At 36.1% G+C, this 27,746-nt stretch overlaps 1 protein-coding gene across 2 annotated transcripts in view; it reads left to right on the top strand.

The window, feature by feature from the left end:
- Nucleotides 1-27,746, top strand: part of dock11 (dedicator of cytokinesis 11) — a 60,979-nt gene that overhangs the window by 26,715 nt on the left and 6,518 nt on the right. The window contains exons 25-48 of one of the 2 annotated variants that reach the window (XM_027169558.2): nt 96-165; nt 387-512; nt 1,558-1,629; nt 2,749-2,895; nt 4,072-4,155; nt 7,396-7,507; nt 8,145-8,183; nt 9,860-10,041; nt 12,232-12,345; nt 13,038-13,107; nt 13,233-13,321; nt 13,916-14,030; nt 14,266-14,332; nt 17,021-17,068; nt 17,201-17,343; nt 17,590-17,705; nt 17,796-17,933; nt 18,106-18,288; nt 18,835-18,948; nt 19,673-19,888; nt 22,968-23,025; nt 23,346-23,452; nt 23,647-23,769; nt 26,718-26,831. In XM_027169558.2, the coding sequence (XP_027025359.1) occupies nt 96-165; nt 387-512; nt 1,558-1,629; nt 2,749-2,895; nt 4,072-4,155; nt 7,396-7,507; nt 8,145-8,183; nt 9,860-10,041; nt 12,232-12,345; nt 13,038-13,107; nt 13,233-13,321; nt 13,916-14,030; nt 14,266-14,332; nt 17,021-17,068; nt 17,201-17,343; nt 17,590-17,705; nt 17,796-17,933; nt 18,106-18,288; nt 18,835-18,948; nt 19,673-19,888; nt 22,968-23,025; nt 23,346-23,452; nt 23,647-23,769; nt 26,718-26,831 (2,647 nt within the window). The remainder of the gene's footprint in view (nt 1-95; nt 166-386; nt 513-1,557; nt 1,630-2,748; nt 2,896-4,071; nt 4,156-7,395; nt 7,508-8,144; nt 8,184-9,859; nt 10,042-12,231; nt 12,346-13,037; nt 13,108-13,232; nt 13,322-13,915; nt 14,031-14,265; nt 14,333-17,020; nt 17,069-17,200; nt 17,344-17,589; nt 17,706-17,795; nt 17,934-18,105; nt 18,289-18,834; nt 18,949-19,672; nt 19,889-22,967; nt 23,026-23,345; nt 23,453-23,646; nt 23,770-26,717; nt 26,832-27,746) is intronic. The other variant, XM_027169559.2, reaches the window with a different exon arrangement.

Raw genomic sequence — 27,746 nt, 5'->3', positions numbered from 1 at the left:
CGATTTAGTAATTGTGCACTAATGTTGCTTTATCCCCACAGTTGACTGCTATTGTTAAATCTAGTATTAGTAATATTTTCTAATGTTTCCCACAGAGTGATCATTCATATTGTGTCCCAGTGTCATGAACAAGGCCTGGAGCATTACCTGCGCTCTTTTCTTAAGGTATATATATATTTATTAATGTCTCTGGGGTAAATAATTTACTTGTCTCATGTTGTTCTACCTTTTCATTCATTTTGGAGGCTGTGATGCTCATTATTGATATTTGTAACATGAAACGTTTAATTTACTGAGCTGGTTAATAGTTGCCATTACTGTAAGTAACATTTTAATCTAAATAATAAATGAATAGGATCTAATTAAAATGTCTCATCTGTTTTTAGTATGTATTTCTCACAAACAATGCTGCATCAGGAAACTCAGTGACCACACATGAGGTTTTAGCCACAACTGTGACTGCAATTCTCAAGCAGACTGCAGACTTCAACACCTGTAACAAGCTACTGAAGGTTTTATTATTATTATTATTATTATTATTATTATTATTATTATTATTATTATTATTATTGTTAATGTTTCATGTAATTCATCATATTTTTGACCTGTGCATGTGGGTTTTCTTCTGGTTTTCCTCTGGGTTCCTCACATAAACATGTCAGTAGATGGCTTGGTGATGTTTAATAGCCCCTAGGTGTGTGTGTGTGTATAAATATATGTATAAATATATATAAATATATATATATATATATATATATATATATATATATATATATATCTCTATCTCTCTTGTGTGTGTGTGTGTGTGTGTGTGTGTGTGTGTGTGTGTGTATATATATAAATAAATTGAAGCTTGGCCATGACAAAAACATACCTGTTAATCCACCAAGGACTGAAAAAAAGTTTTTGTTTTTTTAATATTTATTAGTTTTGATTAGAACTGAGGTTGATTAACCGATTTATGCAAAAGAATTTGGAAAAAAAATCGAAAAAATATGTTTATATGAAGTTAGTGATGTGCATGTACAGGTGTAAAATTTTAATACAGAAAATTATAAACCTGGTCAAAAATTCAAAATACTCTTTCCAAAGTACATGTTATATAAAGGTTTGTCCTAAAAAATCATTCTTCTAGCAGTCTAGCTGAAACACAGAGAAAGCTATTGCCAGAAAATAAGAAACTATGCCACCTAATGGATGAAACCTTCCTGAAGTGTCCAGAAGGGTTATGTATACAATATTTCCTGTCCTTGCACCCAGTACTCCCAGGATAGGCTCTGGAACCAACAATCCCAACCAAATAATTGAAGATAAATGAATGAATGAATGAAATATGCAATACTTTCTTTGGACAGTTGAGAGTATTGAGACCTTTTTTTTAAAGCATTTGAATTTAATAGGCCAGCCAGCCTCAAAACAGAATTATGGCATGATTTATTTAGCGCTGACTAGCGCCACACAAGCGGAGGTAGCATCAGGCATAACTTCTTTTTAAAAATTCAGCTCATTTACTTAGGTGTTTTTAGTCAACATGTGATTATTTGTCTTCTATTTCAGTACTCGTGGTTCTTCTTTGAAGCAATGGCTAAGTCAATGGCACATTACCTCTTGGAAGGCAACAGAATGAAGGTTGGTGCCTTTCACCCCATTAACAACTTTGACTTTTAGTTATAAAATGTTATAGAAATTACTGAGCATGACAACGTTAGAAGATATGAAGTTACAGATATATAGGTTTCGGGCTCCAGTATTTCTCCTGTGCATCTGATATCATTTGTAAACGTTACATGGTTCATTAATTTTACAATCAGATTGTCATTCCACACTTCTGTGTATGTGTGCATCTAAGCATTGTGTGCTTTTTGGGGCAATGCAAAACATAATGTCTTTAAAATGAGTTAAATCATTTAGTTTTAAAGCTGTTAGTTATGAGCAGTTGAGCCCAAGATCATGTATATTTAATTGTATTTAATTGCCCAAGATCATGTATATTTGAGATGTCAGGAAAACATGTTAAAGTCGTGGCCTAATGGTTCGAGAGTCTGAACCCGAAGGTTGTGGGTTCGAGTCTCGGGCCGGCCACAACTGAGGTGCCCGTGAGCAAGGCACCAAAACCCCCAACTGCTCCCCGGGCGCCGCAGCATAAATGGCTGCCCACTGCTCCGTGTGTGTGTTCATTGCTGTGTGTGTGCACTTTGGATGGGTTAAATGCAGAGAACAAATTCTGAGTATGGGTCACCATACTTAGCCATATGTCACTTCACATCACTTAAGTGTTTATAAAATGCATATTCAAAGATCCTGGTGTTTTTACATGGGTTTAGAGAAGTATCTCAGCTATTAAGTATTTTATTTGGCTATGTTGTATAAATGACGAAACATTACATATTTTTTATTAAACCTAAAAATCATTGGTACAAATTAAGAGTTGGCATGTCTTTGCTCTTATTTTCTATAACATGACTTCATGATCTGCATTACAGTTGGCAGGCAGAATGAATGTCGGCTTACGGGACATTTTTTATCAGTATAAAGATTTTTAGTCAGAATTATTTTTGGACTATGAATTTTTTGCCCCAAGTAGACTGGATAAAAACAGAAATACTTATGAAAAACTCTTAAAGTCTTGAGTTTGTACTTTCATATGAACCATTAACTACTGCTAATGGATTGTGACATGACAAAGAAATTCAATGATGAATATGGGCACAACAAAACAGGTGCAAATTTTTTTTTTGCCTCTCATAGATGCCTAGAGCACAAAGGTTTCCCGAATTGTTCCAGCAGGCACTGCAGTCTCTGCTGCTCTCCATCATGCCTCACATCACCATACGCTATGTGGAGATCCCTGAAGAGGCTCGGTGTGTTAACATCAGCCTGGCCAACTTCATTAAGGTATGTGTATGTACTTACTCAGGCATATAAGGAGGAGTGATAGCTCAGTGGTTAAGGTGTTGAACTACTGATTAGAAGGTTATGAGTTTGAATCCCAGGTCCACCAAGTTGCCACTGCTGGCTTTCTGAGCAAGGCTTTTAACTTCAATTCCTCAGTTGTGTAAAAAAATAAGCTAAAATGTAAGCTGCTATAGATAAGGGAGTCTGCCAAATGCCATAAATGTAAATATACATATATCCCACATGCACACACAGCCATGCAGAGACGGCGATAAGAGTTTGTGCACTTTTTTAGTGTAGATTTTGCAAGTCACTATGTGTTATGTGTCTTGAGCTAGAGTAAATAATAATACATAATTATAATTCATGCATAATTATAATTTATTCCAAGCCCTTGGGCAATATATTCTTTTGTAATATCAAAGTAGAATTGTCAAAGTATCATAAGGTGAAAAGATGTTGGAGCATTAAACTTTGACATTCTCCCTGTCACAAACTAGAAGAGCGAGAAGGTGGATTTCTCTACACTGGCCACTCAACACAAATAATATTGTATTATTATTATTATTATTATTATTATTATTATTATTATTATGGGGCCAAGCACCAATGGTGTGTCAGTACCCTATTGTTATTCCACTCTATCTTCTTCTTCTTCTTCTGGCAAGAAATTGTCTATGGCATCCCAACTGTCTGGTAAAATATTGTGAAATTTAGCGCATTGATTGTGGAGGGTCTGAGGAATATTTTGACCACATTTGGGCCAAAGACTGCCAACATCATAGCATGCCATAGTGTCACATTTGGTTCTTTTTTGGGCCTAATTTGAAAGTACATTTTTGGCTGTAACTTTTGAACCATGTATTAAAGACTTCAAAATTTTCCACCATTTTGGATTTTGTCAAAAAACAATCTCAAATAATTTTGACACCAGTCTAAATTTAAAAAAAACTATAGAACACAGCTTTAGAGGCAGCGGCAGCAATTTACCACCCATTTGTTCATCTGTTGTTGTTTTTTTTGTTGTTTTTGTAAGTGTGGAATCCCTTTGCCTAAACTTTTGACTCTGTTACCCTGTGATTGCTAATAAAAATAACAAAATATTTATTAGCCTTTAAATTAAAACATAAATTAAATAATAAATTCATATGAATATGCTTTTATTTCTCCAAACAGCGCTGCCTAACCTTCATGAACCGAGGATTCGCATTTAGTCTTGTGAATGACTACATGTGTGGATTCAGCCAGAAAGATCCTAAGGTACGATTTATCATATGTATTAGGTTTATTGTAAGAGCAGTTAAAAGAAAAGTTAGTGATAGGTCATGGTAGGCTGTGGATTTGAAGTTTCATTCAATTTATTGTGGGGGGTTTTGATGACAAAGTGATACATTTTTCTTATTTAAGCTAAAACAATTTCACAAATACATACAGTATGGCAGGAGACATCAACTGGCAGCTCACCAGTCCAGATACAAACTTACAGTAGCAAAGTATCTCAGAGGATTGAACCCAGTAATAGAAAAATTACTATATCAGATTCCATCTACAGTTTATGGCTCCAATTTCCATCTTCATTTGTATAGCACATCCTTTACAGATTTTTCATTATATTACCAATTTATAGGGTCAAGGAAAACATTATTAAGGTGATCAGGTTAAGAAAAGGCATTTAATCTCCACTTTAGTGTCTCAACTTGTGTTGGATCTATAGTATAGCATTTTAATTTAAATAGAAAGTCAAAACTGCATAGCAAAACTATTAACAGCACCATTTTTAACAAATTATGCAAACCATGGTTCTTTTAAAAAAAGATTTTTAAAGAAAAGATCTAAAATTGTAGTATAGATGGCGCTGTTACTGTATCCAAACAGTGGCGCTGTTACTGTATCCAACCATCTGGAGCACTTCTCACTCTACAGAATAAACAGAAACATTGTGACAGGAAATGCAGCAGAGGTGAGAAGTCAACCAGAGGGTTTCTTCTCAAATCCGAGTTCCTTCCCCATTTTACGTAGTGACATGAAATCAACAAAACAAAAATATACAAAGCAAAACTTACCTTAACACGCTTGCGTCCAGTTTCTCAATTCCCCCGCCGTCTCTGTTGAGGTGTATTCATGTATGCATTTATTATTATATCGTAAACAATATTATTGTTTACATGGATATTTTCTGCTATTTACTTCTTTAGGTTCTTACAGAACCTTATATTACTGAGGTTACATGCTTTCTAGTAGCTCTCAGCTCTACAGTGTTAAATAGCTTTGTGTATTTGTGCCTAGTAAAAATAACAAGGCATTTATTTGCTTTAAAGTTAAATAGCAAATACTTCTCCAAACACAGTGCCTGACCTCCATGAACCGAAATTAGCATTACCTGTCAAGCTTGTCGCTAATAAAATACAAACCTGCCTCTGACAAACATGTTAAAATGACCTCATCTTTACCAGTAAATTACCAGATTCAGGAATGATTGCATCTTAATGTACATAAATCGACAACTTGTTCATCAAACCTTTCAATCATGTACCAATTCCATGTGACTGAAGTGATATTTGATCTTTTTCATCTAAGTGTGCAGGCTTTAGAAGGCCTTCATCAAGTTAAGAAGACTGTTTATTCTACGTATTGGTGTAAACATTTAAAAAATATATATATATGTTCAGTCTCATAAACATTAATCTAAATGAACAGAAAATCTAATTATTATTAGCACTAATTATTAGTGTGGAAACATTAATTTCAGGTATTTGAAACTGATGTCTAGTTTGTTGGATGTGACACAAATCACACAAGTCCTGTTAGAAATGAACCCAATGCACTTTTACACACAGTCTCCATTTAAATGGCCAAAATACCACCTACAGATTACCAAATAAAAATATATATGTTAATGCTTATGAGTTCTAGTGTATAGTTACAATTTACTTCAGATGTCTTTACAACAATATCATTATTACTGATAAAGGGACACTTTGCCTTTTGAGTAAGTGTTATGTTGGAGTTTCATAATTACAGCTCTGGTGCAGTTGAGTGTTAACGCAAGAGTCTTCTTCTGTGTAAAACTCATTGTACCTTAGAGTTTTATTGAACTATCTTTAAGCAGTCAGTAACTGATTTAGTCACAACATAGTAACTGATTTAACTACCTGCTCCCCTAGTAGTGTGGTAGTTTCTCGCTTCTAAAACTGAAAGTGTTCTTGATGTATTTGACTTGCAAATACAAATACACCCTTATCGCTGTGTGTTATATGATACACACGCTCACATGCTGGCAAGCAAACTTCACATGCATACTTCACATATTTGCTGTCTTACTACATGTTCTCAACACTGTTGCCAGGATTCACTGTCATTGTGAGTTCCAAGCCAGGATAAAATGGCGGAATTGTGTCAGGAAGGACATGAAGCATAAAACCTGTGCCAGAAATCAAACCGTTGAACATGTAGTTTTTATATTTTAATGTAGAAAGCATTACCACTGATACTGTATTAGAATTCCTAATCACTCAGGTCAATCTAAACCATCTTTATTTCATTGGCAAACTTCTCATTAATGAAATTGATATATTAAAATATATAACAATGATATATATGATGTATTTAATACGTTATATCTTATAACATGTATGACGGAAAAGAGCGATATGTACGCCAGCAGCCAACATTTTGCAGACAGCTGCTTATAGAAGTGTAGAGGTTTTCTGATTTTATTACAATAATGATGATAACAGACATTACATCTATGAAATGACAGCATATGGAATTATGCAGCATCCCGGTGACAAATGATATATTAAAGCTGTTGAACTTTTCTCACCAAGCTTTTCTTCCCAAATTATCCGAGCTCCTGATCTGCTTGTTTAGGGAAGCAGTTCAATTTATACATAAAATTAAAGAAATTACAAACTACTTATTTTATAACAAAATGAAATAAATTTCAGATATTACTTCTGGCTCTGATAGAAATCTGTATTAACTATTTATTAGCATATTTAAACTATAGAAAATACTAATTCACATGCCCAAATTTTTAGTAGGTTGTGCATGTGAAAAATTTCACTCCAAATGAACAAATAATATTTTGTACCATGACAAAGATTGATTTAATTGTCTGATTGACCCCGGTCCAGTGTTATAATCCATGTTAATTATATCACAATGGTCACAATTATGTCACAATTTTGCGGTAAAGTGTGTCATGAGTATGGCCTCATAGCTTTGTTGTGCCATCTTTTGTGCAACTTAAAAATAAACATTTTAGACAATCTAATGGTGAAATCTTATTTCACCTTAAGACCAAATATGTACTTGTCAGTCATTTCTTGTCAGAAAAAAGACATTACAGACACCCACCCACACACCAGTTCATAACATATGACAAGAACTGAAGTATTCAGCCATATTTATTAGTGTAGCGAAGCTGAAGACATGTGGCGTATGCCGTGGAAAGGAGCGGTCATATGACGTGACTTTATCTACTTTTTGTATCTGCAGGTGCTGACAGAAATGAAGTTCTACTTCCTCATGGCAGTGTGTAATCATGAGCACTACATTCCACTGAACCTGCCCATGGCATTTGGTCGTACCAAGTTACAGAGAGTCCAGGGTATGTTTAGCAATTCGTAACAGTTCTCTTATATCTTTATTATTGTACTTCAGTCCCACCTTCCCTTTCCCTCCACTACCCTACCTGCACTCGGTCTTACACATTGACATCACTCTAACTACAAGCACTGACCCTTTACAGCTTTATACTCACATATAAATATGTACTGTACATGAATCTCTGTAATATCTGTAAATTTTGCATGACATCTGTTCAATCTGTTTCACTTCATTTTGATTCATAGATTTGATGTCCCTTTCTCATTGTGGTCATAATATTATCTATATTCATAACCTTTACATGTGGCCCTGAAAACTACTTTTAATTTTATTCTTACTAGAAATCCTGCTGTGCATCTTTGAAGCACTTTTCTAATACAGAATAGGATTGTAACTATCAGATGCTTTTTAGATACACTGATACATTTAAAAACCTTTTCAGAGATGAACAGGTAGACATCAGAGCAGGTGATTTTCTTCTTCTGTGCACTAGGAGGATCTGATCAAAATAATGTTTTTATAGAACAGCAAGTCAAGCATGAAATGAGTGTTAGTTTTGTCCACACGTTCACTTCCGTCTCTGCACGATGCCCTCGTTTTTCATTCTCTCTTTTCTGTTTGTTTTTGCTCATGATCAGATTTTATTTCATACGCGGCGGAGTGTTTTGGCGTCATAGGTAGGTGGTGCCGGCGTACGTAAATGCGAAACAAATCCGGGCTGCCGTTTATAACCACACTAACTAGCCAGCTACTTTCCTGCCAGCAACCATTATCAAGCTTGTACATCTAACTGTCACTGCATCTGACATTTCAGGCCTGGGCCCGTGCTTTATTTTTCGTCTGCTTTGTTCTGCTGAAATCCAATAGTTTTGAATGGACGGTTTTTAAATTAATGTGTTGAAGTTTATTTGTGTGTAATTGCCACCAATGAAAGTACTTCCTCACAGATAGGCTTCACCTACCTTCGTCACACTCTTATCTCCCTCGTGCCCTCTGCACGGTATGACTCATTTTTTTTTAAAGCACAGAAGGACCTTGTGTGAATCAGTGGTTTCTCTTAGTGGCGTTCTGCAGGAACAAAATATAAAGCTAGCTGTGAAATGACATAGGAATAGATGAAAGGCTGCTGTGCGCTCAGAGAGATCCTGCTGCGTAAAACACAAGTTCTTTCTGAAGCTTATGGTTTTGTTGTTGTAGAGAGTTGGAGAATGCAGTACGGTGACCAGTTGAATCATCTTCCAAAGAGACACAAATCAGTTTTTATTTCGTTTGAAACGGTGTTATTATTATGATTAGAAACACCATGTTTTCATAAAGACATGTCACAATCACGATCACATCTGTGTCTTGATGACTGAGGGAAGAACTAATCTTCTTTGTATGTATCTGTCCTATGTAGACAAACAAGGCTTGGAATGCTTACTGCTTGTATAACAAGTTAAACGGTGCTGCTTTATAGTAATGGGTTAGTCTTTTTTTTTTAACTCTTTTTACCAGAAGCAAAAAGATTGTTTTGGCTGTGTTCATGTCCAGCAGTGAAGTTCTTTGTCATGTTACACTTTAGAGTGCTGCTTAATGGTGTTTAGAGTGCTGCTCACAGTAAATTATATTAAGTATTTGTTTTCACTTAAACTACAAGGGGCAATATTTTTATAGAAAAGTTCACACACATATTTCTATCTTCAAACTAAATGCCGATTTAATCCCGGTGCTAATGGAAGTCCTAAGAGGCCATGCATTATTTATTTTATTTTATTTTTTCTAGTTAACACGACTTAATTTTTTCGTGGTCTTGACATAAAAAAAAATATATATATATTCTCGAGATATAATTGTATTGTGTGTGCGTCAGCGTCTGAAAGCTACATGTTCTTCGACGATAAATTTGCAGACCTGAAAGTCCAGACACTTATGAGGAAGTTGTTAATCACAGACAGACAGAGAGCTGTTTCAGTTTGAGAATGCGATCATCCATGATGTTGCGTTACTGCGCTTTTGCTGCCTCTAGAACATGTTCTTATGTTGAGATCATGAGAAAATTAAGTCTTGATAACAAGAAAATAATTTAATAATGCATGGCCTCTTAGGACGTCTGTAAGTTCCGCTCTTTATGATGCCCCAAGTTCTTCTTCATAAAAATCTAAAACTCTGAAGGCGTTATCTCCAACAACTAAAAGTCTGCGTACGTTTATCCTGATAAAATAATTTAATTGAAAATGTCTAAGTCAGGTTCCATTCCACCATCAGAATGGAACAAAAGTGTACTGGTAAAAAGGGTTAATAAGAATTGAATTTGGTTGTTAATACTGTTGGTGACACTGATAATACAATTAAAACTAATAACACATTGCAGACCAGAGTCTGGAGTACAGCCTCACTGAGGATTACTGCAGGAACCATTTCCTGGTGGGTCTGCTACTGCGCGATGTAGCCGAGGGCTTGCAGGGAAACCCGGACATCAGGCAGCTGGCTGTAGCTGTTCTGAAGAACTTGATCATTAAACACGCAATGGATGACAGATACACATCGTACAAGGCAAGTAATAACCATAAGTTGTAGCTGTTTTCTTCTGGAAATAAGAGTGCTGGTGCTTTATTCAGAGTTTCTTAATTCAGCCAGCAGTTTGGACTTTAAACTTTTCCTTGCTCAAGCCAGCATCATGAGAAAAGGGCCTATGTTTGAACACTGATATGTACAGTTTCAGTATTAAAGCCTCATTAGTTGACTCTGACTAAATTGACCTTTGATAGATATGATGAGGTCACAGTCATCTGGTTTCCATCCTGGTTCAATGTAATCGCTTTTCATATTTGTATAAATAGCTCACTGTAACATGCAGCTGTTGGTGTGATATTACAGGCCGCAAAGAAAGCGATACCATGATAACAGGCAGAAGAAGCCTAGGCCAAACCAAGGCATAAACTATCTCTAACCTAAACCCCAGTCAAAGTCAAAAAAATAAAAACTCGCCACTCACACGCTGCTTTATTGTAGGTCACCATTATGTAGTATTAAACAGAGCGCCTGGTCCTTTTGAGTCTTCATCAAATGATGCTGAAAGGAAGTCAGCATGTAGTATCTTATATTTAAATCTCGCATCCGGTCTGAATAGGAAAAATTCAAATTTATGACGGTAGAAGAATATATCTACATCTAATGAATGCTAAGCATGTAATCAAAAGAAAAGTATATTTCTGTGTCTCTCTTACAGTTGAGCACGTAGGTGGTTATGTCTTTTTTTCTGAGAATAATTTTAAAAAAAAAACTACATTAGCAGGACTTGACAAGGAAAGGGGGGGGCTCATTAAAGGGGTGGGGAATTTTTGTCAGTATTTACAAAAGTCAATATTGACATGTTCATCCCTGATGCTTTGATGCAGCATTTACTGTTTTTTTTTTCTTCTTTCTTTTTTATCTACCACACTTAGAAAAGTATTTAACTGTTACCTTAATCTATTAAGGCTGTTTGATATTGTGCCACAGACAACATAGCCGTTGTCCAGATGACTGTGAAATTAAATCTTAAACAGAACACAGATAAACAACATTCTGTCTGTTATGCAAATATTTCATTCCGTCTCTTTCTGTAAATCAAATCGTAAAGCTCAGGAACTGGAGACAGAGCATGAACCGTCAGTTAGATTCATTGTGTTTGCACATTTTATAGTTCTGACGATCTAAACAATAAGCTTAATTCACCTGCTGTAAATGTCAGCTTTTAAATTAGTCTGCACAAAAGTGCACTGCCAATCAGGAACTTCTAAATTATATATCAGAGAGCACAAACAGCTTTCATAGCCACAGCCAGATGGTCTTAAACACTAATAAGCAACTCTTTCAACATGGACTAGGTGAAATTGGATGAAATAACATAAAGAGTTTATGGATTCTGAGATAAGAGAAGTGTTCTGTTGAGAGCAGACAAGCATCTGTGCAGCACTGACTGCTGATCCACAGAATGGTCTGTGTTGAACTTAACTGTCAAAACTAAACAAACATTTAGGTATAATGTTTCGTTAATTTGCATGCGAGTCTGCATCAGTTAGTACCGCTGCTTTACATGATCTAGGGTTTGACTCAGAGCTCCATGTGATCTCTGTATGGGTCTCTGCTGTGTTCTCTAGTCTCTTAAAGTGCTTCATATATATAATGTTCTACCTTTTGTCAGCAGTGTATTTTTATTATTATCATCATCATTATAATTATTATTATTGTTTTTGATGTTATTGTTATGGTGATGCTGTATATTATTATAATTATTATTTTTTTTTGCATTATTATACCAATTAATTTTAATATAATAAATGAATAATTATGATATTATTGGTAATAGTAATTATTATTATAACAATTACTATTGCTATGTTAGACATATTTTATTATAAAAAGCTTATTTATATTTCTTTTTGAATTTTATATTTTGTATTTATAGAAATGTATTCATATGTTTGTACATGGGGCAGTGGTGGCTCAAGTGGTTAAGGTGCTGTATTGTTGAACGGAGGATCAGGGTCTCAGCCCCAGCATTGCCAAGCTGCCACTGTTGGGCCCATGAGCAAAGCCCTTAACCCTCTCTGCTCCAGTGAAGCTGTATCATGGCTGAACCTGTGCTCTGACCCCAACCTCCAAAGTTGGGATATGTGAAGAAAGAATTTCACTGTCTTGTAATTTATTTATGACAAGCGAATGTTTCTATTTATTTGTGTATTTATTTTGCTTAAACAGAATCACCAGGCCCGTATTTGTGTGCTCTACCTGCCTCTCTTTGAGCTGCTCTACCAAAACCTGAATAAGCTGAATGCCAACAGGCAACCATCAAGATCTGGCTTTGGCATTATGGTAAGCATCTGCTGTATAAATAGTCACAGAAAAAAAGTCAAACAAACTTCACTGAGGTTTATTGCTTCATGTCTAGAAGTCATTCACATCATGGTTGTTGCCACAGAAGATGGGTTGCTCAGATAGAAATGGGAGGAGTGACAAAAAGCTTCCCAGACTGACAAAAAGAGCATTTTGGAATTAATGTACAGTAAAGTAAAGTTAAATAAAAAAAAATTATATTGTGATCCCAAATTAACTGTAAGAAATGTGTTTGTATCACTGGATGATTTGTTTAGATTATAGTGCTGACAAAAAAAAACACATTAGATGCCACTTCACAGTCCAGGTGATTATTGACCCAAAGCATACTTTGAAATTAACCCAAGGGAAGATGTGGAATATTTTATAATCACCACATTAATTACCTGACCTGAATCAGTGAGCATGCATTTCAGTTTGATAAATGACATAAATGAACTAGACATAAATGAACTAGCGAGAGTGAGCAATCAGTTATATTAATCTTTATTGACTTGACTTGACTAGTGATTAAAAGATTGTTTTGCTTGAATTCACATCTACTTGGTGTGTGAGGTACACATGAAAAGATACATATTTGCTGTTTTGCATGAGCTGAGCAGATTTCAAGCTGCATATTTATTTACTCAAAAGAATGGGATTTTTTTTATTATTTTTAATTTCTTCCACAGTGCAGAGACGATGTGTCCATGACTAGCTTAGACCCTCGGCGTGTCAGTACAGTCATCGACAAGGAACCATGTAAGTAGAACTTCACTTTTATTTTTATTTGTATTTATATGAGCATGCTTAATTTATATAGCATATAACATTTCTCAAACCCAGTGAGCACATTAGTGAGGGGATATGATGTGTTCGATTCCTAGCTGGACAGGTTACGATGAACGGACATTTAAGGAAAGAAGACTCACGGAACTCGATGTACGGAGACCCTGGCACACCAGATGTTAATGAGGTTAGCGTGAGTCTTCAAGAGTTCGAAAGTTGCACGAAATCCGTCACCTTGGTATGCAGAAAGAAATAGAATAGCAGGGAGAAAACCTGTGGGGTTCCCCATCAGCACAGCTGTCTACAATTTTTGCATATCCTCAAGCAAGATCATGAATTCAAGTCAAACTTAAATCAAGCATTTACCAGACACCCATGTTCCCATGTTGAAAGACCAGTATAAGACACTGAGAGGACCATGTCACATACATTCAGATTATCTACAGTGCCATATTTAAGACAATGTTTACAAACAAAATTCTTTTTTAAAATCATCCTATTTTATCTAAACTCCTGTCATGAGTTATGTTGACTAGTGTTACAGTGTTATACTGTATAAGTAGCAGGTCCTCAGTGAGCTGTGGGTCTGTAATATAACCCTTAAGCTCTTAATTCAAAGGTCATGGATAGGTTGTGATAAGTATGTGACTGAATTAGGGGAGAAACCGATTTACTGCAAAAGATACAGCTCATGCAGATGAATCATGCAAACAGTAACAACCAAATTAAGAAATACCTCAGATCTGTTTTCACTCCATGTATAACAGCGTTTTTGTTGCAGTTACAGAGACGTGGCTCCACAATGAGCACCGTGCCATCTATAGGGCGCCTTGGCCCTTATGAGGTCAAAGGACTGCTGCTGTGTTTCCTGCACATTGTAAAGACTGTATCAGAGGGTCAGTTCTACAGTATTTGCTTGTATAATGGCAAATATTTGTCATGTGCAAATCCTGTCACATATATTTCATATACAATGTTTATTAATCATGTTTTGTTTAGCTGTATTTTATGTAATAGTCCAATAGCCTGTTTATGGAAAAGAGAGACAAATATAGTTCTGAGATTCACAATTTATCAAGATGTTAACAAACCTTAAACTTTAGGTTAATCTTTAATGTATTTTTTTCTCAGATACTCTGCTGGCTTACTGGAACAAAGTGAATCCGCAGGACGTCATGAATTTTCTCAGTATCCTAGAGTGAGTTGTTTAAAAAAAAGATATTATTTTGTTTGATCATTCACAGGTATGCAAAGTCCATGTTTAAACTGTCACACCTTGCAGGTAGGCATGAATGTGCAGGTAAAACCCTTAAGATTCATGGTACATTATGATAATCCCAGATACTGAGTCAGTTTCTGTGGAAATTACATGGGTGCAATCAACCTTTTCAGATGTTTTGATTAATATGTACAGGGTTCTCTACCCTACCAACAACTATTTCCTTTACCATAGGCACCTGTGTGAGAAAACAGTAATTAAGCTCTGTGGAACTGTTTGGGTTTATGTGGCAAGTTATAATACATTAATCTGGTTTTTATTTAGATATTTAAAGGTGAATTAGTCATCAGCAGTATTTCATACTAGTCAAATAACAGGAAATACATGAATGTGATAAAAATAGTAGACGCTTGTGCTGAGCCGTCTAAACCATGGACAAACTGCATCATTGTTTGTGTCCACATTCGGCTCTATGGTAGACTTGCCCCCAGCACCCTTACCTTCTGCCCCATGCCAGACTGTTCAGAAAGAAAAACTGTAGCTAAATCAGAACGCTAACTCAAATAAATATATTTGCTCTCGAATTAGAATTTGCGCCTCTTTTGAATGTGTCCATGTTTGGCACAGAATGTCTTTTTTCATTTCACACTCGACAGTGTCTCTATGAAAGTAAACACTCAGGAATTTAAGAATGTTTATCAAGCCTACCTGGAGCAATATTTATATTTATAATATAAATGATTCGTTTAAAGTGCCAGCTTCATCAGACCAATCAAGTAGATGCATTTATAGATAAACGACCTTCATAGAAATGTTTGTAACTCTTGTGCTGCTAACAATGCTAAGGTTGCTAGCACCTGCCAGTGTAACAAGATGAGTACTTGAGTAATGGGAGAAGTTGGTTACTTTGGATTAGAGGAATTTAAAGAAGACTGCACGTAACTCCACTAAAAAAAAGATCATTATTGCCACATGAACAGGGTTTTGTTGTTGTTGTTTTTCTTTTAGTATCTCCAAACAATGCTAATCATTATCCTAACTAGGTATTTGTAACTAGGTGCTTTAGGGCAGCTATATGTAATAGCTTTTCTAATTAGTTACAACAAATGTTATGTATCTTTATATCCTATCTTAATATTTTATTATATTTTATATTTTATCTGTGTAAAAAATTCAGGGAAATTCCTTTATAGATTAAGAAATTAAAGCTGTTCTATTAATAATTAGACAGCCTACATCATCAATTGAATGTGAAGTGAATTCTAACTGTATTTGAACTGTATATAAATTAAGGGCGAACTCAGATGTGTGTGTATATATATAAGATGTTGTTCAAGTGAACCTGCTCAACTGCATCATGACTTATCTTGCATTGTACTGAATATATCGAAATATCTTGTGTGCAAATCTGTAGAAAGAAATTTAATCTGTTAATATAATCAGATATTAAAATGAATGCAGTATCTGCTATATAAAATCTGCTACCACATCAGAATGCTGTCATGATATGTATTGATATCAAGCATGTCAAGTCCTGGCTGATTGCTGTGACACATCGTTAGTGCATACTGTGAATATTCACTGTCCTACTTTAATACAAGGTGTGCTTGGTATATTGTGCTTGTTAATCCAGTACAGGTCTAGTATGAGGAGCAGTGGGTGAATATGCCAAATCAGTAACACTGACAGTCTGTTAGCATCAACGGCAATGTCATCTGTTACACTAACACTGGTGGGAAGGAATATGGCAATCGATTTGACCAAGTGTGTGTCAACGCATCCTGTTTCTCTCTGTACCCTGTTGATGACCTCTGCCTGTTTGCAAACAGATCAACTTATCCTTTGCCGTAGGTGTTTCAAATGATCTGAAACAGCATAGTTTGGAATTGGCAGTTTCCGGTTATAGGCTTGTTGTGAGAGACCACATCTGCTGTCTGTTTGTATCAGCCCTGGTAGCTTTCAAGAAACAGGATGTCTCTGATGACCCACCCACTTCCAGAGTTTGTTTGTCCACCTCAATGTTGCTTGTGATTGTGATTTTCCAGTTGATGTAAAATATTACGACTGAGTCGTCGGTCCACCCTGCTATTACTACTATTACTGTTTCCTGAAAATCTTGCAGTAATCACCACAGTTTTGAGGACAGTGTTATGCTGGTATCAAATCTTGTTTTTTTTTTTTTAAAAAAAAAAGGATTTTGTAGGCTGCAAGTTCAGTTTCATTTCTGTTAGCTACATAGTCCGCACATGTGTCACAGCTAGTCATCCAAATAGGGGAGTACTGTACATGAAGATCCAGCTCAAGGGAGCTTAAGGCAGCTCTCATCCATTTCATAAACACCCTGCATGCCTAAAGCTTAACCTTAAACTGATACTGTACAGCATTCAACATGAAACTCTCCTTCTGTCCAAATCAACATTACGGCAATTTAAATCTCGAGATATATATTCTGTAGATCTATGCTTATTCTATTAATAAAAATAGAATAAAAAAAATTGACTTCAGTTTATTTATTTTCAGTATGAGATTAAGGTATTTAACCACAAAGACATTTCTTCATAGTGTAAACTGAAAGAATTGTTTTTTAATTCCACCAGATTTCTACCTCAGCTCATTGCAATTCTGATGCATAATGTATTTATATGTTATCTGTTATGTTTTGGGCAGAATTTCTCTGGTTCAGTTCCGTTATGCTGGTAAGAGGTACATAAATAGGTAAGAACATTAGTTTGTCATTTGATAAGGAATGATAAACTAGTTTTCAGAAATACATTTGTATTTGTGTAGCTATACCATTGTAGTGTGTGTGTGTGTGTGTGTGTGTGTGTGTGTGTGTGATGTCTGTAGGTTTCAGGAATCTTGGGTGTCAAGGGCTTTCTCCTCAGACAGGAAGTCTCAGACAATGCCTGTGATGCGGGGCCGCTCCAGCCTCATGCAGGCCAGCCTGCAGCAGTTTAACACCCTGGAGGCCTCTCATACACTCAACACAGGTACTGAGCATCATTCCTGACACAAGACAACAAGAAAGGAAATCTTTAAGGCTCTGTGATAAAGCTCTGAACAAAAGAAAGCACATGTATAATGTAGCTATTACCAAAAATTAACTCCTCTAGGCATAAGTCATACTCTCCTCAATAATCTCCTTTGTTTTATTTTTACTTTTCCTTTGTTACCATTAAAAAAAACTTCAGCACATAACAAATACACTACACATACAACTGAATGATGTATTCTAGGTGGCGGCTCCACAGAAGCAGAAATGAACCATCAGACCTTGTTAGAGGGTAACATCTCTACAGAGGCTTGCCTCATTGTGCTTGACACTCTCTCTCTCTTCATTCAGAGCTTTAAGGTAACACAAATAATCGCTAGTTTCTGTTGATTTGTTTTTGTTGCTTATTGGGTTGTGTGAATTATTATGTTTTCAAACTGGTGCCTACAGAACCAGCTCCTGGAGAGTGATGGCCACAACAATCTTATGAAGAAAGTGTTTGACATTTATCTAACCTTCCTAAAAGTTGGACAATCAGAAGTGGCGCTCAAACATGTCTTTTCATCTCTGAGAGCCTTTATATCCAAGGTGAAAACACACACTTACTCAGTGAAGTGTATAGTGAACTAAATATATTTTGTCAAGATTTATACATAGCATAAATATGTATATGTTTATTCTGTTGTTGTTTTTTTAAACCTGAAGTAATAATTATGTTTGGTTTTTTTTCTTCTCATTTTTGGACGGTTCCATGTCTTAGTTTCAGGTGACTCTCTTTAAGGGCCGTGTGACCTTGTGTGGCTTGCTGTGTTACGAGGTGCTAAAGTGTTGCATGTCCAAACTGGGAAGTGTACGTTGGGAAGCAGCAGGTCTGCTCTACATCCTCATGAAGAACAACTTTGATTACACCAAGAGGAAGAGCTTTCTGCGCATGCACTTACAGGTACAGTAGGAGGGAGTGTGGTTTTTTTTTGTCTGTGAAGTTTCTCCACATTCCTACAAAAACAAGGCTTTTTACGATAATCAGCTTAGCAGGCCACCATAGCATTGAGTGTTTTTGTCAGCCTTCTAAAAAAACAAGTGTATCGTGGTTCTGGATGTGAAAGGAAAATAGAAGATTGGTAGCCAAAACATATTTCACTGATTATAAAGGATGGAATGTTATGTTGTAAAGATTCCTCTCACCAAGGCACTGTATTCACTATGTCCATCACAGGCTCACTACACATGTTCAACACTATACTGCAAAAAAGTATTTGGACACATGGCCCTCACAGGCAAATTGGCTCAAGCTGTTGCCTCTAAGTTGGAAGGATGAAATCGTCTAGAATGTCTTTGTATGCTGTAGCACTGTCCTGACATTTCACTATAAAGGGTTTAGTTTTCAGAAATATCCATAATTGGTTGCCTTAGAGCCTTAGTTGCTTAGTTATGTAAGTGTATTTACTTCTTTTTATGTTTGTTTGTTTGGGTTTTTCCTCTTTTCCAGATCATCATTGCTGTGAGCCAGCTAATTGCAGATGTAGCTCTGACAGGAAGTTCACGCTTCCAGGAGTCATTATCCATCATCAACAACTTTGCCAACAGTGACAAGACCATGAAGGTACATATCACGGAATCTTCAAGCTATAACATGCATTTACCTACAATATTTCCCCATTCACGACATTTTGTTTGGTTAAGATCCACATAAACAGGAATAATCAGGAATTTCAGAGCAATTTATATCATCTTCATTATTCCCTTTCATGTTCAGCCAAATGTTGAATGAGGCAGGAATCCCAACTATTTAATGAACTTTAAATGTATCTTATACCACAGCCCTGGTGAATTTACTAGTCTGTTTAGGTCAGAAGATATTGACTGTAATTCAACTCAGCTTTATGTTAATGCACTTGATCTAATACGATTTTCTGTAGCAACAACTTTAATATGTCTCTAAAGTTGCATCTCATTTGCAGGGTGTTATTCAGTATGCCTGACAAATCGAATGGTTTTGTTGACATGGCAAAGTTTTCTGTAAGAGGATGTTTATTTAACTCTTTTTGAAAGATCCAGTTTTACACTTTTTAACAGTCAGCAGGTTTTCTGCCTTGTGAGAGATAACAGGACAAAACAGTTTCCGTTTTCTCTGTCATTTGACAAGCTTTGTTTCTTTTTAGCCATTTTTTAAGCCTTTAAAGAAAAGTAGAGGCTGTTGAGTAAACATGTGATTACAGATAGTATTGGCTAATTTGTTGCTAAGTATGATATTCATTACTAAATTAAAGCATTTTAATACACACATTCAAATCTAATGATTGTTTTTAATCTGCTTGCGAGTTTAGTCTACATCACTTCCATCAGAAGTGAAGGGCCTTACAAAGCGCATCCGTACCGTGCTGATGGCCACAGCTCAAATGCGTGAGCATGAGAAGGACCCAGAAATGCTGTTGGATCTGCAGTACAGTCTGGCCCGCTCCTACGCCAGCACACCCGAACTCAGACGCACCTGGTTGGATAGCATGGCACGTGCTCATCTCAAAAATGGAGACAGCTCCGAGGTGTGTATAGTGTGTAAGGTCTGTATGTATATAAAAAATAAATACATCACAGTAACACAGGGTTCATATTTGCACGCTGTGGAACACTCAATTTCTGGATCCATGGCAAGTCATTGTGCAGGGAAACCTGCAAACATTTGTAGCTATATGACACATCACTGCGAGTGCGCACACCACATACTGTAGGTGAGCTACTTACAGTCTTCAGGCTCCTGGCCTATAAAAGCCAGTCTATCAGTAAGGCATTCCATCTCCTCTGCTAGCCATAACAACCCTTTCTTCACTATCACAGAACTTGAGTTGATTGAGCAGCATTTCTCAGTTTATAGCACAGAGAGCCGACAGCTTGGTAAGATTAAAGTGACATTCTAACTATAGTCAGTAAGCAAATGTTATATATCTTGTTTCTCTGGAAACTACACTCCATGTACTGTCCAAAGATCAGAGAAGACCCTTTTGTTTTCAACACCATACAATACTTACAAAGATATTTGTAATATTGAAATTTTACATTGGCCTGAATAGTTAAGTCCTACATGGCACTGTGACTGAAATGGAATGAATGTAGGATATTTTACCATATTGTTTCCCTGAAAATAATTATTACCAAATCAGACTGAATGGCCATATAATAAAAAAAAGTCTCTTGACTTTTGCACACTCCTTATATTACGTATTATTTTGATGCATTCCAGTCACGTAAGGGGCATGTTCAAACAGGTATGATATGCCAATAGAAGTGGGGGAAAAACCTTCTAACTGTTCTGTACTTCTCTTGTAGATCTGTTTCATCGCTATAGTGTTTTGTGTTATAAATATGTTGCAGTGCATATCTATTATAACAAACCAAATAACAGATTGCAATATGTAGTCATATTTTTTCAGAAAATGTAAACCAACATTCTGAGACCAGGTGGGAAAAAAATAAGAAAACACTATAATTCTGTAACATGTACAACCACCTTTAGCAAAATGAAGTAAACATTTTCTGTAGGACTTTGTATTTAATAATATTCTGGCCCACTCTTCTTGAATCGTTGCTTCAGTTCACTGAAGTGTGAGGACATTTGTGTATGTACAGCTCTGTGTATAGATCCTAACACAGTCTCTCATTGGGGTTCAGGTCTGGACTTTGACATGGCCATTCCAGTACATTTATTTGTCTCCTTTACCAAATTCAGATGTGGACCTCCTGGATTGTTTGGAATCATTGTACTGTAACACACCCCAATTGTAATCAAGTCTCAAGAATATTCTGATATAAAATGGAGTTTATTGTAGTCTTAATGATTGCATGTTTCCCAGATTATGTGGCTTGGAAACAAACCCAGATCATCAGCCCTTCACCATCATGCTAGACAGTTGGTGAGGTGTTTGACGAAAACAAAACAAAGCGTATTATCACAAACACAGTGCTGTGCACGATGACCTAACATCTCCACCTTGTTCTTAGCAGTCCACTTTATATAAATCCAGAACATGCTGTTTTGCAAACCTAAGCCATGCTGCAATATTTGTTTTGGAGTGAAGGAGCTTTTTCATAGACACAGTGTAATGAAAGTGAAATTGTTGTCTTTTTCTCATTATGCTGTCATCAAAAATATTTAATGTGTGTACAGAAGCCTGTAGGTTACATGATGTTGGTCTCTTTTTTTCTTATATCTCTAAGAATTAAACAGTCTGACCCTGGACTGAATTTGCTGGACTACTGTAAGTGGGAACACCCACTCCTGAGAAGATTGTTTTTAAATGAGAGCCTTGAAGACAGTTGCCAGTCATTTTCACTGTAAACTAATGAATTTCAAATTGTTTGGAGACAGCCTTATAACCCATCCCAGCGTCTAATGGCCTTTTAATGCAATCTATCATACTGAGCTCATTTCATTAACTAAACCTTTGCCTGTGCCTTTTCTCTCTCAATGTTTTACTGAGATTAAGAAATGGATGTCTGAAAATTATCTTTGTCTGTGCAGTGGCAAGACTGAAGTGATGCTTATTGGTTCACTCATCAGTTGCGTAAAGCAGAGTCCGTAACCTTAAGTTTGGAATTGTAAAGCAGAACCATCCAAACTTAAGGTTACGGGCTCATTGCCAAATTACGTCCCATGTTGACTTTCTCTGTGGCTGAAAAGTTGATCAACACTTTTGTATTTTCACGTCTTGACTACTGTAATGCTTTGCTGGCTGGAGTTCCTAAAGTTACCCTAAGTAAATTACAGTTGGTACAAAATTCAGCTGCTAGAATTATGACTAGGACCAGTGCTAGGGAACACATTACACCTATCCTGGAAAAATTGCACTGGCTTCCTGTTAGTCTTCGTATTGATTTTAAAATTCTCATGCTCACTTATAGGACCTTGAACAATTTGGCCCCTCAATATCGGTGTGAGCTGTTAACCCCCTACACACCTTCACATGCTCTACGCTCTTCTGAAGCTGGTCTTCTAACTGCCCAAAAAACACGGCTAAAAACTATTGGTGATCGGGCTTTTTCTTCTTTGGCTCCCAAACTGTCAAATTCCCTGCCCTCAGAGATTAGGAATGCAGAATCCCTGGGTGTTTTTAAATGCCATCTTAAAACTTATTTTTTTAGTGTAGCTTTTATGTGGCTTCTTTGTTTGTTATTTATTGGCTTTTTATTTTTTGTATGGTTAGTTTTAGTGTCTGTAATATTATGTATCTTTTAATTTTATCTTGTATGTCAAGCGCTTTAAGAAACTTCTTTTAAAGGCACTATACAAAATAAAGATTATTTTTATTATTATTATTTATCTGTGTAACACAAACGGGTATTTCCTATAAACAGACAATGTTTGTTTCTATATGCAAACTTTAATGTTGTACAAAAATATATGGTGAAAGGCAAAGAGAAAGTTACTTCTTGTAAGTCTTCCTGCATTTAATTGCTAACACACACACACACACACACACACACACACTCACACACACACACACACACACTTGTGTATGAGCCCATTTCAACATTTAAAGTTATTAATTATGCTATCTTGCTGAATGTGTTCACATGACTTCTTTGAAAAAACACTAACTTCAGTTGCTTAATCTTTTGTGTCCACAGGCAGCTATGTGTTATGTCCACATTGCAGCTTTAGTGGCAGAGTATTTGTTCAGAAAAAGTAAGTGTTCTTTTCAGGTTAATGTCCTTCTCCGAACTGACAGGAGGAATGCAAATTCTCACAGAAAGACTTGCAACACTGGTCAATTGTTCTGAAACAAAATGCAATACCTAGTCATTTAGCAATGTTTATTTCAATATGCAAAATGTAATAACATAATGATCTGTCTTGTGGTTTAAAAGTACAAAATACACATTATATTCTATGTTATGCAAAGTATGGAATGCAAATCAAAAGTGATGTACCTACTGGCACAGGTTTTGCAGAGGTATGATTTATACCATTGTTTACTATAGTATATTGTCGCTTTTATGTCTTAGAGCTGTTCCCGAGTGGGCTGGCAGCTTTTAAAAAGATCACTCTTAACATAGAGGAGGAGGCTGCCATGAAAGAAGACACAGGCATGCAAGATGTATACTACAGTGAGGTAAAATGTCTTAAATGGCTATATAATCCAAAGCAATATGCTGAAATGGAGATAGTTTACAGTCTGGTGTGTTTCTGAAGAAAGAGAAAGTTGTATTAGACATAGGTGAACGTTTTGGTTTTGATCATTGCTATTGAGTAACATTTTCAAAGAATAATAGCACAATTAATTTGGTGTGTGTGTGTGTAAAACAGGATGTTCTGGTAGAGCAGCTGGAGGTATGCGTAGAAGGCCTCTGGAAAGCTGAAAGGTTTGAGCTTATCACGCATCTTGCACGGCTGATTATTCCAATCTATGAAAAGCGGCATGAGTTTGAGGTAAGAGAAAGTAAAAATAGAAGTTTACTTATAGTGTAACTCTAGTTCCAACTGCCACCTTTACATATGCTGGTGTCTTAATGAGAATATCATTACAGCACTATCCCTATTGTTTATTTGTGGTTAGCTATACACATTATTAGAGCAGAACAGAGTTGTGCCAGCATGTCATAAAATCATTTCTAGGCATCAGGGTGCCTAATGTAGCTATTGAAACTCCGCTGTTATGTAAACACACTGCATGAACAGTTAGAAGATTTGTAGCTTTATCATTCAGCTTGTATCATTTGTATGTTTATGAGCAGCTTTCACCATGTCCACTTTAATGTGAACCATAGATTTAACTTCATTCTCTCAGTTTTATTGCAGTTGCATAAACACATTTCTCTGGACTACACCTACAGCGTTGCAAAACTGTGAGCACTGTTGCCATTACAACATACTGCTTTTGTGGCATATTACACACAGGAAGCACTTTTTGCTTCCTCAAAAAAAAAAAAAAAAAAGCTTTAAAACATATTCATAAAAATTAGAAAAGCTTCAGCAGTTTTAAACCAATTACCAAACAAACAAACAAACAAATAAATAAATAAATACTGTAATTTGATGATAGAAAAGCCTATTGAGTTTGTATAATAAAGAGTATAAAATAGGTATTGCAATATTTGTTAGTTACAACAAGTAGTCAGAACCTTGGCTAAGGCCCTGGAGCTTGGTATAATATTTGCATTAATTACCTTGACTTGTGTACATTCATGGCACATTCAATGAATTAGACATGATTTAAAATGCACACAGTACTGTAATGCTATAGCTGCTTTGAAATTTCTCCACACATTTTGCAGATCTTTGTATATAAACACCACATCAATTGAGAATCCAGGTGTCACACAGAAATGCTGCTTTGGTCATGGTTGTGTACGTGACTTAGCCTAACAATTTATTTGGTCGTATTCAAAGTGAATATGACCTATGCCCAAAAAAGTTACATCAGTATTTATAACACTAATGTAATACATATTTAAACTAAGGTTATACAGCTGCCAAAGTCCAATTTCTGTGCTCCATTCAGATTATACTGTACAACTCACATGCATAGTTCATACCACCATAGTGGCCAGATTGTTTCTGCATAGATATTGTAATAGCGTCTAAAGTTTTGCCTGCCTTTAAATTTTGGGTTCCTTTTGTTTTGCATACGGTTGTCTAACTTTGGCAGTGGCCTCATTTGGTTGTCCAACATGTGTTATTGTGTAAGCTTAAACTAAGCTAAAATCTCTGCCTTTATATTGCAAAAAAAGTTGTACTTTAATACAAGAATTGATCCATGGAGTATGAAGGCATGTTACTATATAAATAACAGCATTTTAATACTAAATAGACCTAGACTAACCTATGTTGTAGCTGTGTATATATAACATTAAGCCACATTCCAAGTAGTTTATTTTTTAGTTTATTATTTTAAGTTAAGAGACTCGTAGCCATTTTTTTAAACAGAAATCTGACCCTGTTAGCTCCATTGACTTCATCTGGGTTGTCAAATTCAGAAAGCAAACCACTAAGTAACTAACATTTTCTCATGATTCCTGTTGTACATCTAACCAGCACTGCCTCTTAATATGTTTATAGAAAGCAGTTGTAAACAAAGCCTAGATTTCTATATAAGGATCCTTTCTACGGTCTCATAAATATAGTTGTGGCATGTTTATATCAGCATGACCTATGTCCTCATAATCCATTCTGCTTCACAAATTATATAAGAATAGACTTAATATATAATAAAGCATGTGAAAGAATGTTTTCAAAAGCACTCATAAGTATAAATGTTCATTTGATGAACTAAACATCAGCAGGTACGTAACATTGCTAAGTCACAATCAACTTTAAATACAGACAGTAAGGTAGCTGGCTTCGGACCTGATACAGAATCATATTGGGGGAAAGTTACTTTCAGTACATACTGTAATGATTGCAACTGACCGTTCATTTATTTTCATTGACCAATTTATCCTGGTCAGGTTCGTGGTGTATCCTGAACTTATCCCAAGAACAATAGCATTGGAATACTCCCTGGATGTGTCGCAGGCCATCATGCACATGCACACACACAGACACACACACACACATATATGCCACATGAGGTGATTTAGTGCAGGAAGAAAAACGTAGAACCCAGAGCACACCCACACTGATTGTAACTTTATCTCAAGGTCAAAACAGGGACTCTGGAGTACTACAGTATTATACAGTGTACTATATCCAGATGAACAAATTTAGGTAGTAAACACAGCAACAGGGGACGATAGTTAAGTTAAGGTTTATTTATAAAGCACTTTTCTAAAACAAAAAGTGTTTGTCAAAGTGCTGTACATACAAAAGGAAACATGTTCATTAATACAAACAGTCAGCACACAGCATAAAAGAAAAACACTTAAGACACAATAAAACGATAAAAGAAAGCAGCTCTCACATGTCATCGAACGCCAGACTGTAAAAATACGTTTTTAGGCCAGATTTAAAGACCTCAAGTGTTTGAGCCTGTAGAGAGGCAAACTGTTCCAGAGCTTCGGGGCCTGCTTCCCCTGCAAAGGCTCGGTCCCCCCTGCTCCTCAGTTTTACTCTTGGAACAACCAAAAGCAAAAAGCGATAGGTATGTGACTACCAGCATTTTTTCTTAAATTGTAAAGAGGATAGTACAAATTGCAAGGGAGTGAGATAGAGATCTCTTTGGTTTCGATTCTGTGTGTGGCCCTCTAATTACCCAAGTAATTTACTGTGCCGAGATATTTGTGTGGTTTTCTCTGGTTTCTTCCCACTAATTGTACATAGTTCACATGTATATAGTTTTGCAGTGCAAAAAATTAACTTCTTGGACCATTTGCTAGTAAGTTTTGTTTTTTTTTGTATACACTTGCATCAATAATTTGCCTCTATTTTCTGTTTTGTAGAAGCTCAGGCGGCTGTATGACACTCTACAGCGAGCATATTCTAAAATATTAGAGGTTATGCATACAGGTCGCCGTATGCTCGGGACCTACTTCAGAGTGGCCTTCTACGGGCAGGTGGGTACAGTGGACATACAGTGTTGCTTTAAAGTTTGTGAACAATTCCTATATTTCTGCACAAATATGACCCAAAACATCATCAGAAGTACTATAAGAAAATGTTTTATTTTGGTCTCATTCTTTCACAAATAATTTTTTCCAATAGTCCTGTGGCTTGTCCACATGAAGTTTAGTGAACTTCATGGGCATCAATGTTTATTTTGGAGGGTATTGGCTTTCTCCTTTCTCTGCCTTGTACACCAAGTTTGTTCAGTGTTCACCTGATGGCAGATTCATAAACATTAACATTAGCCGAAGTAATAGGAGCCTTTAGTTGCTTAGAAGTTACCCTTCCATTCAGTCTGACTTTCTTTAGTTATCATCAATTCTAACAAATGCAGCAAAATATAGTATCTATCTATCTATCTATCTATCTATCTATCTATCTATCTATCTATCTATCTATGTAAAATTATATATTTTTTTAATATATTTTTATACACACACACTCACTCACTCACACACACACACACACACACACACACACACACACACACACACACACACACACACACACACACACACACACACACACACAAAGGCTAGCCAGGGTTCAAAGATTTCAAATGAGTTTAAATGGGCACAGAATTACTTTAGACACTGTAGATTTGTAGATTTCTTGTAGAAGCACAGCATTGGGAATTGGGTGACATGCTTTCTGCACTCATCTTTGTTTTGGTCTGGGGAACTAACTGCACTATGCCCACCAGCCCCAAGTTTGGCTAATCATCTGGGATTGCCTTCTGTTGTTTTTTTAAAGCCCCTGGCATAGTGAATCCTATATCTTTCTGGTTTGTTATTTTGTGAAAGATTCATACTGTATTTGCATACTGTTTATACAGTAGTAAGGTTTATTTCAATACCCTGTTACAC

This window comes from Tachysurus fulvidraco, chromosome 1, assembly GCF_022655615.1.
Source record: "Tachysurus fulvidraco isolate hzauxx_2018 chromosome 1, HZAU_PFXX_2.0, whole genome shotgun sequence".
In the NCBI taxonomy this organism is placed as follows: Eukaryota; Metazoa; Chordata; class Actinopteri; order Siluriformes; family Bagridae; genus Tachysurus; species Tachysurus fulvidraco.
This window is presented reverse-complemented; position numbering and strand designations above follow the sequence as displayed.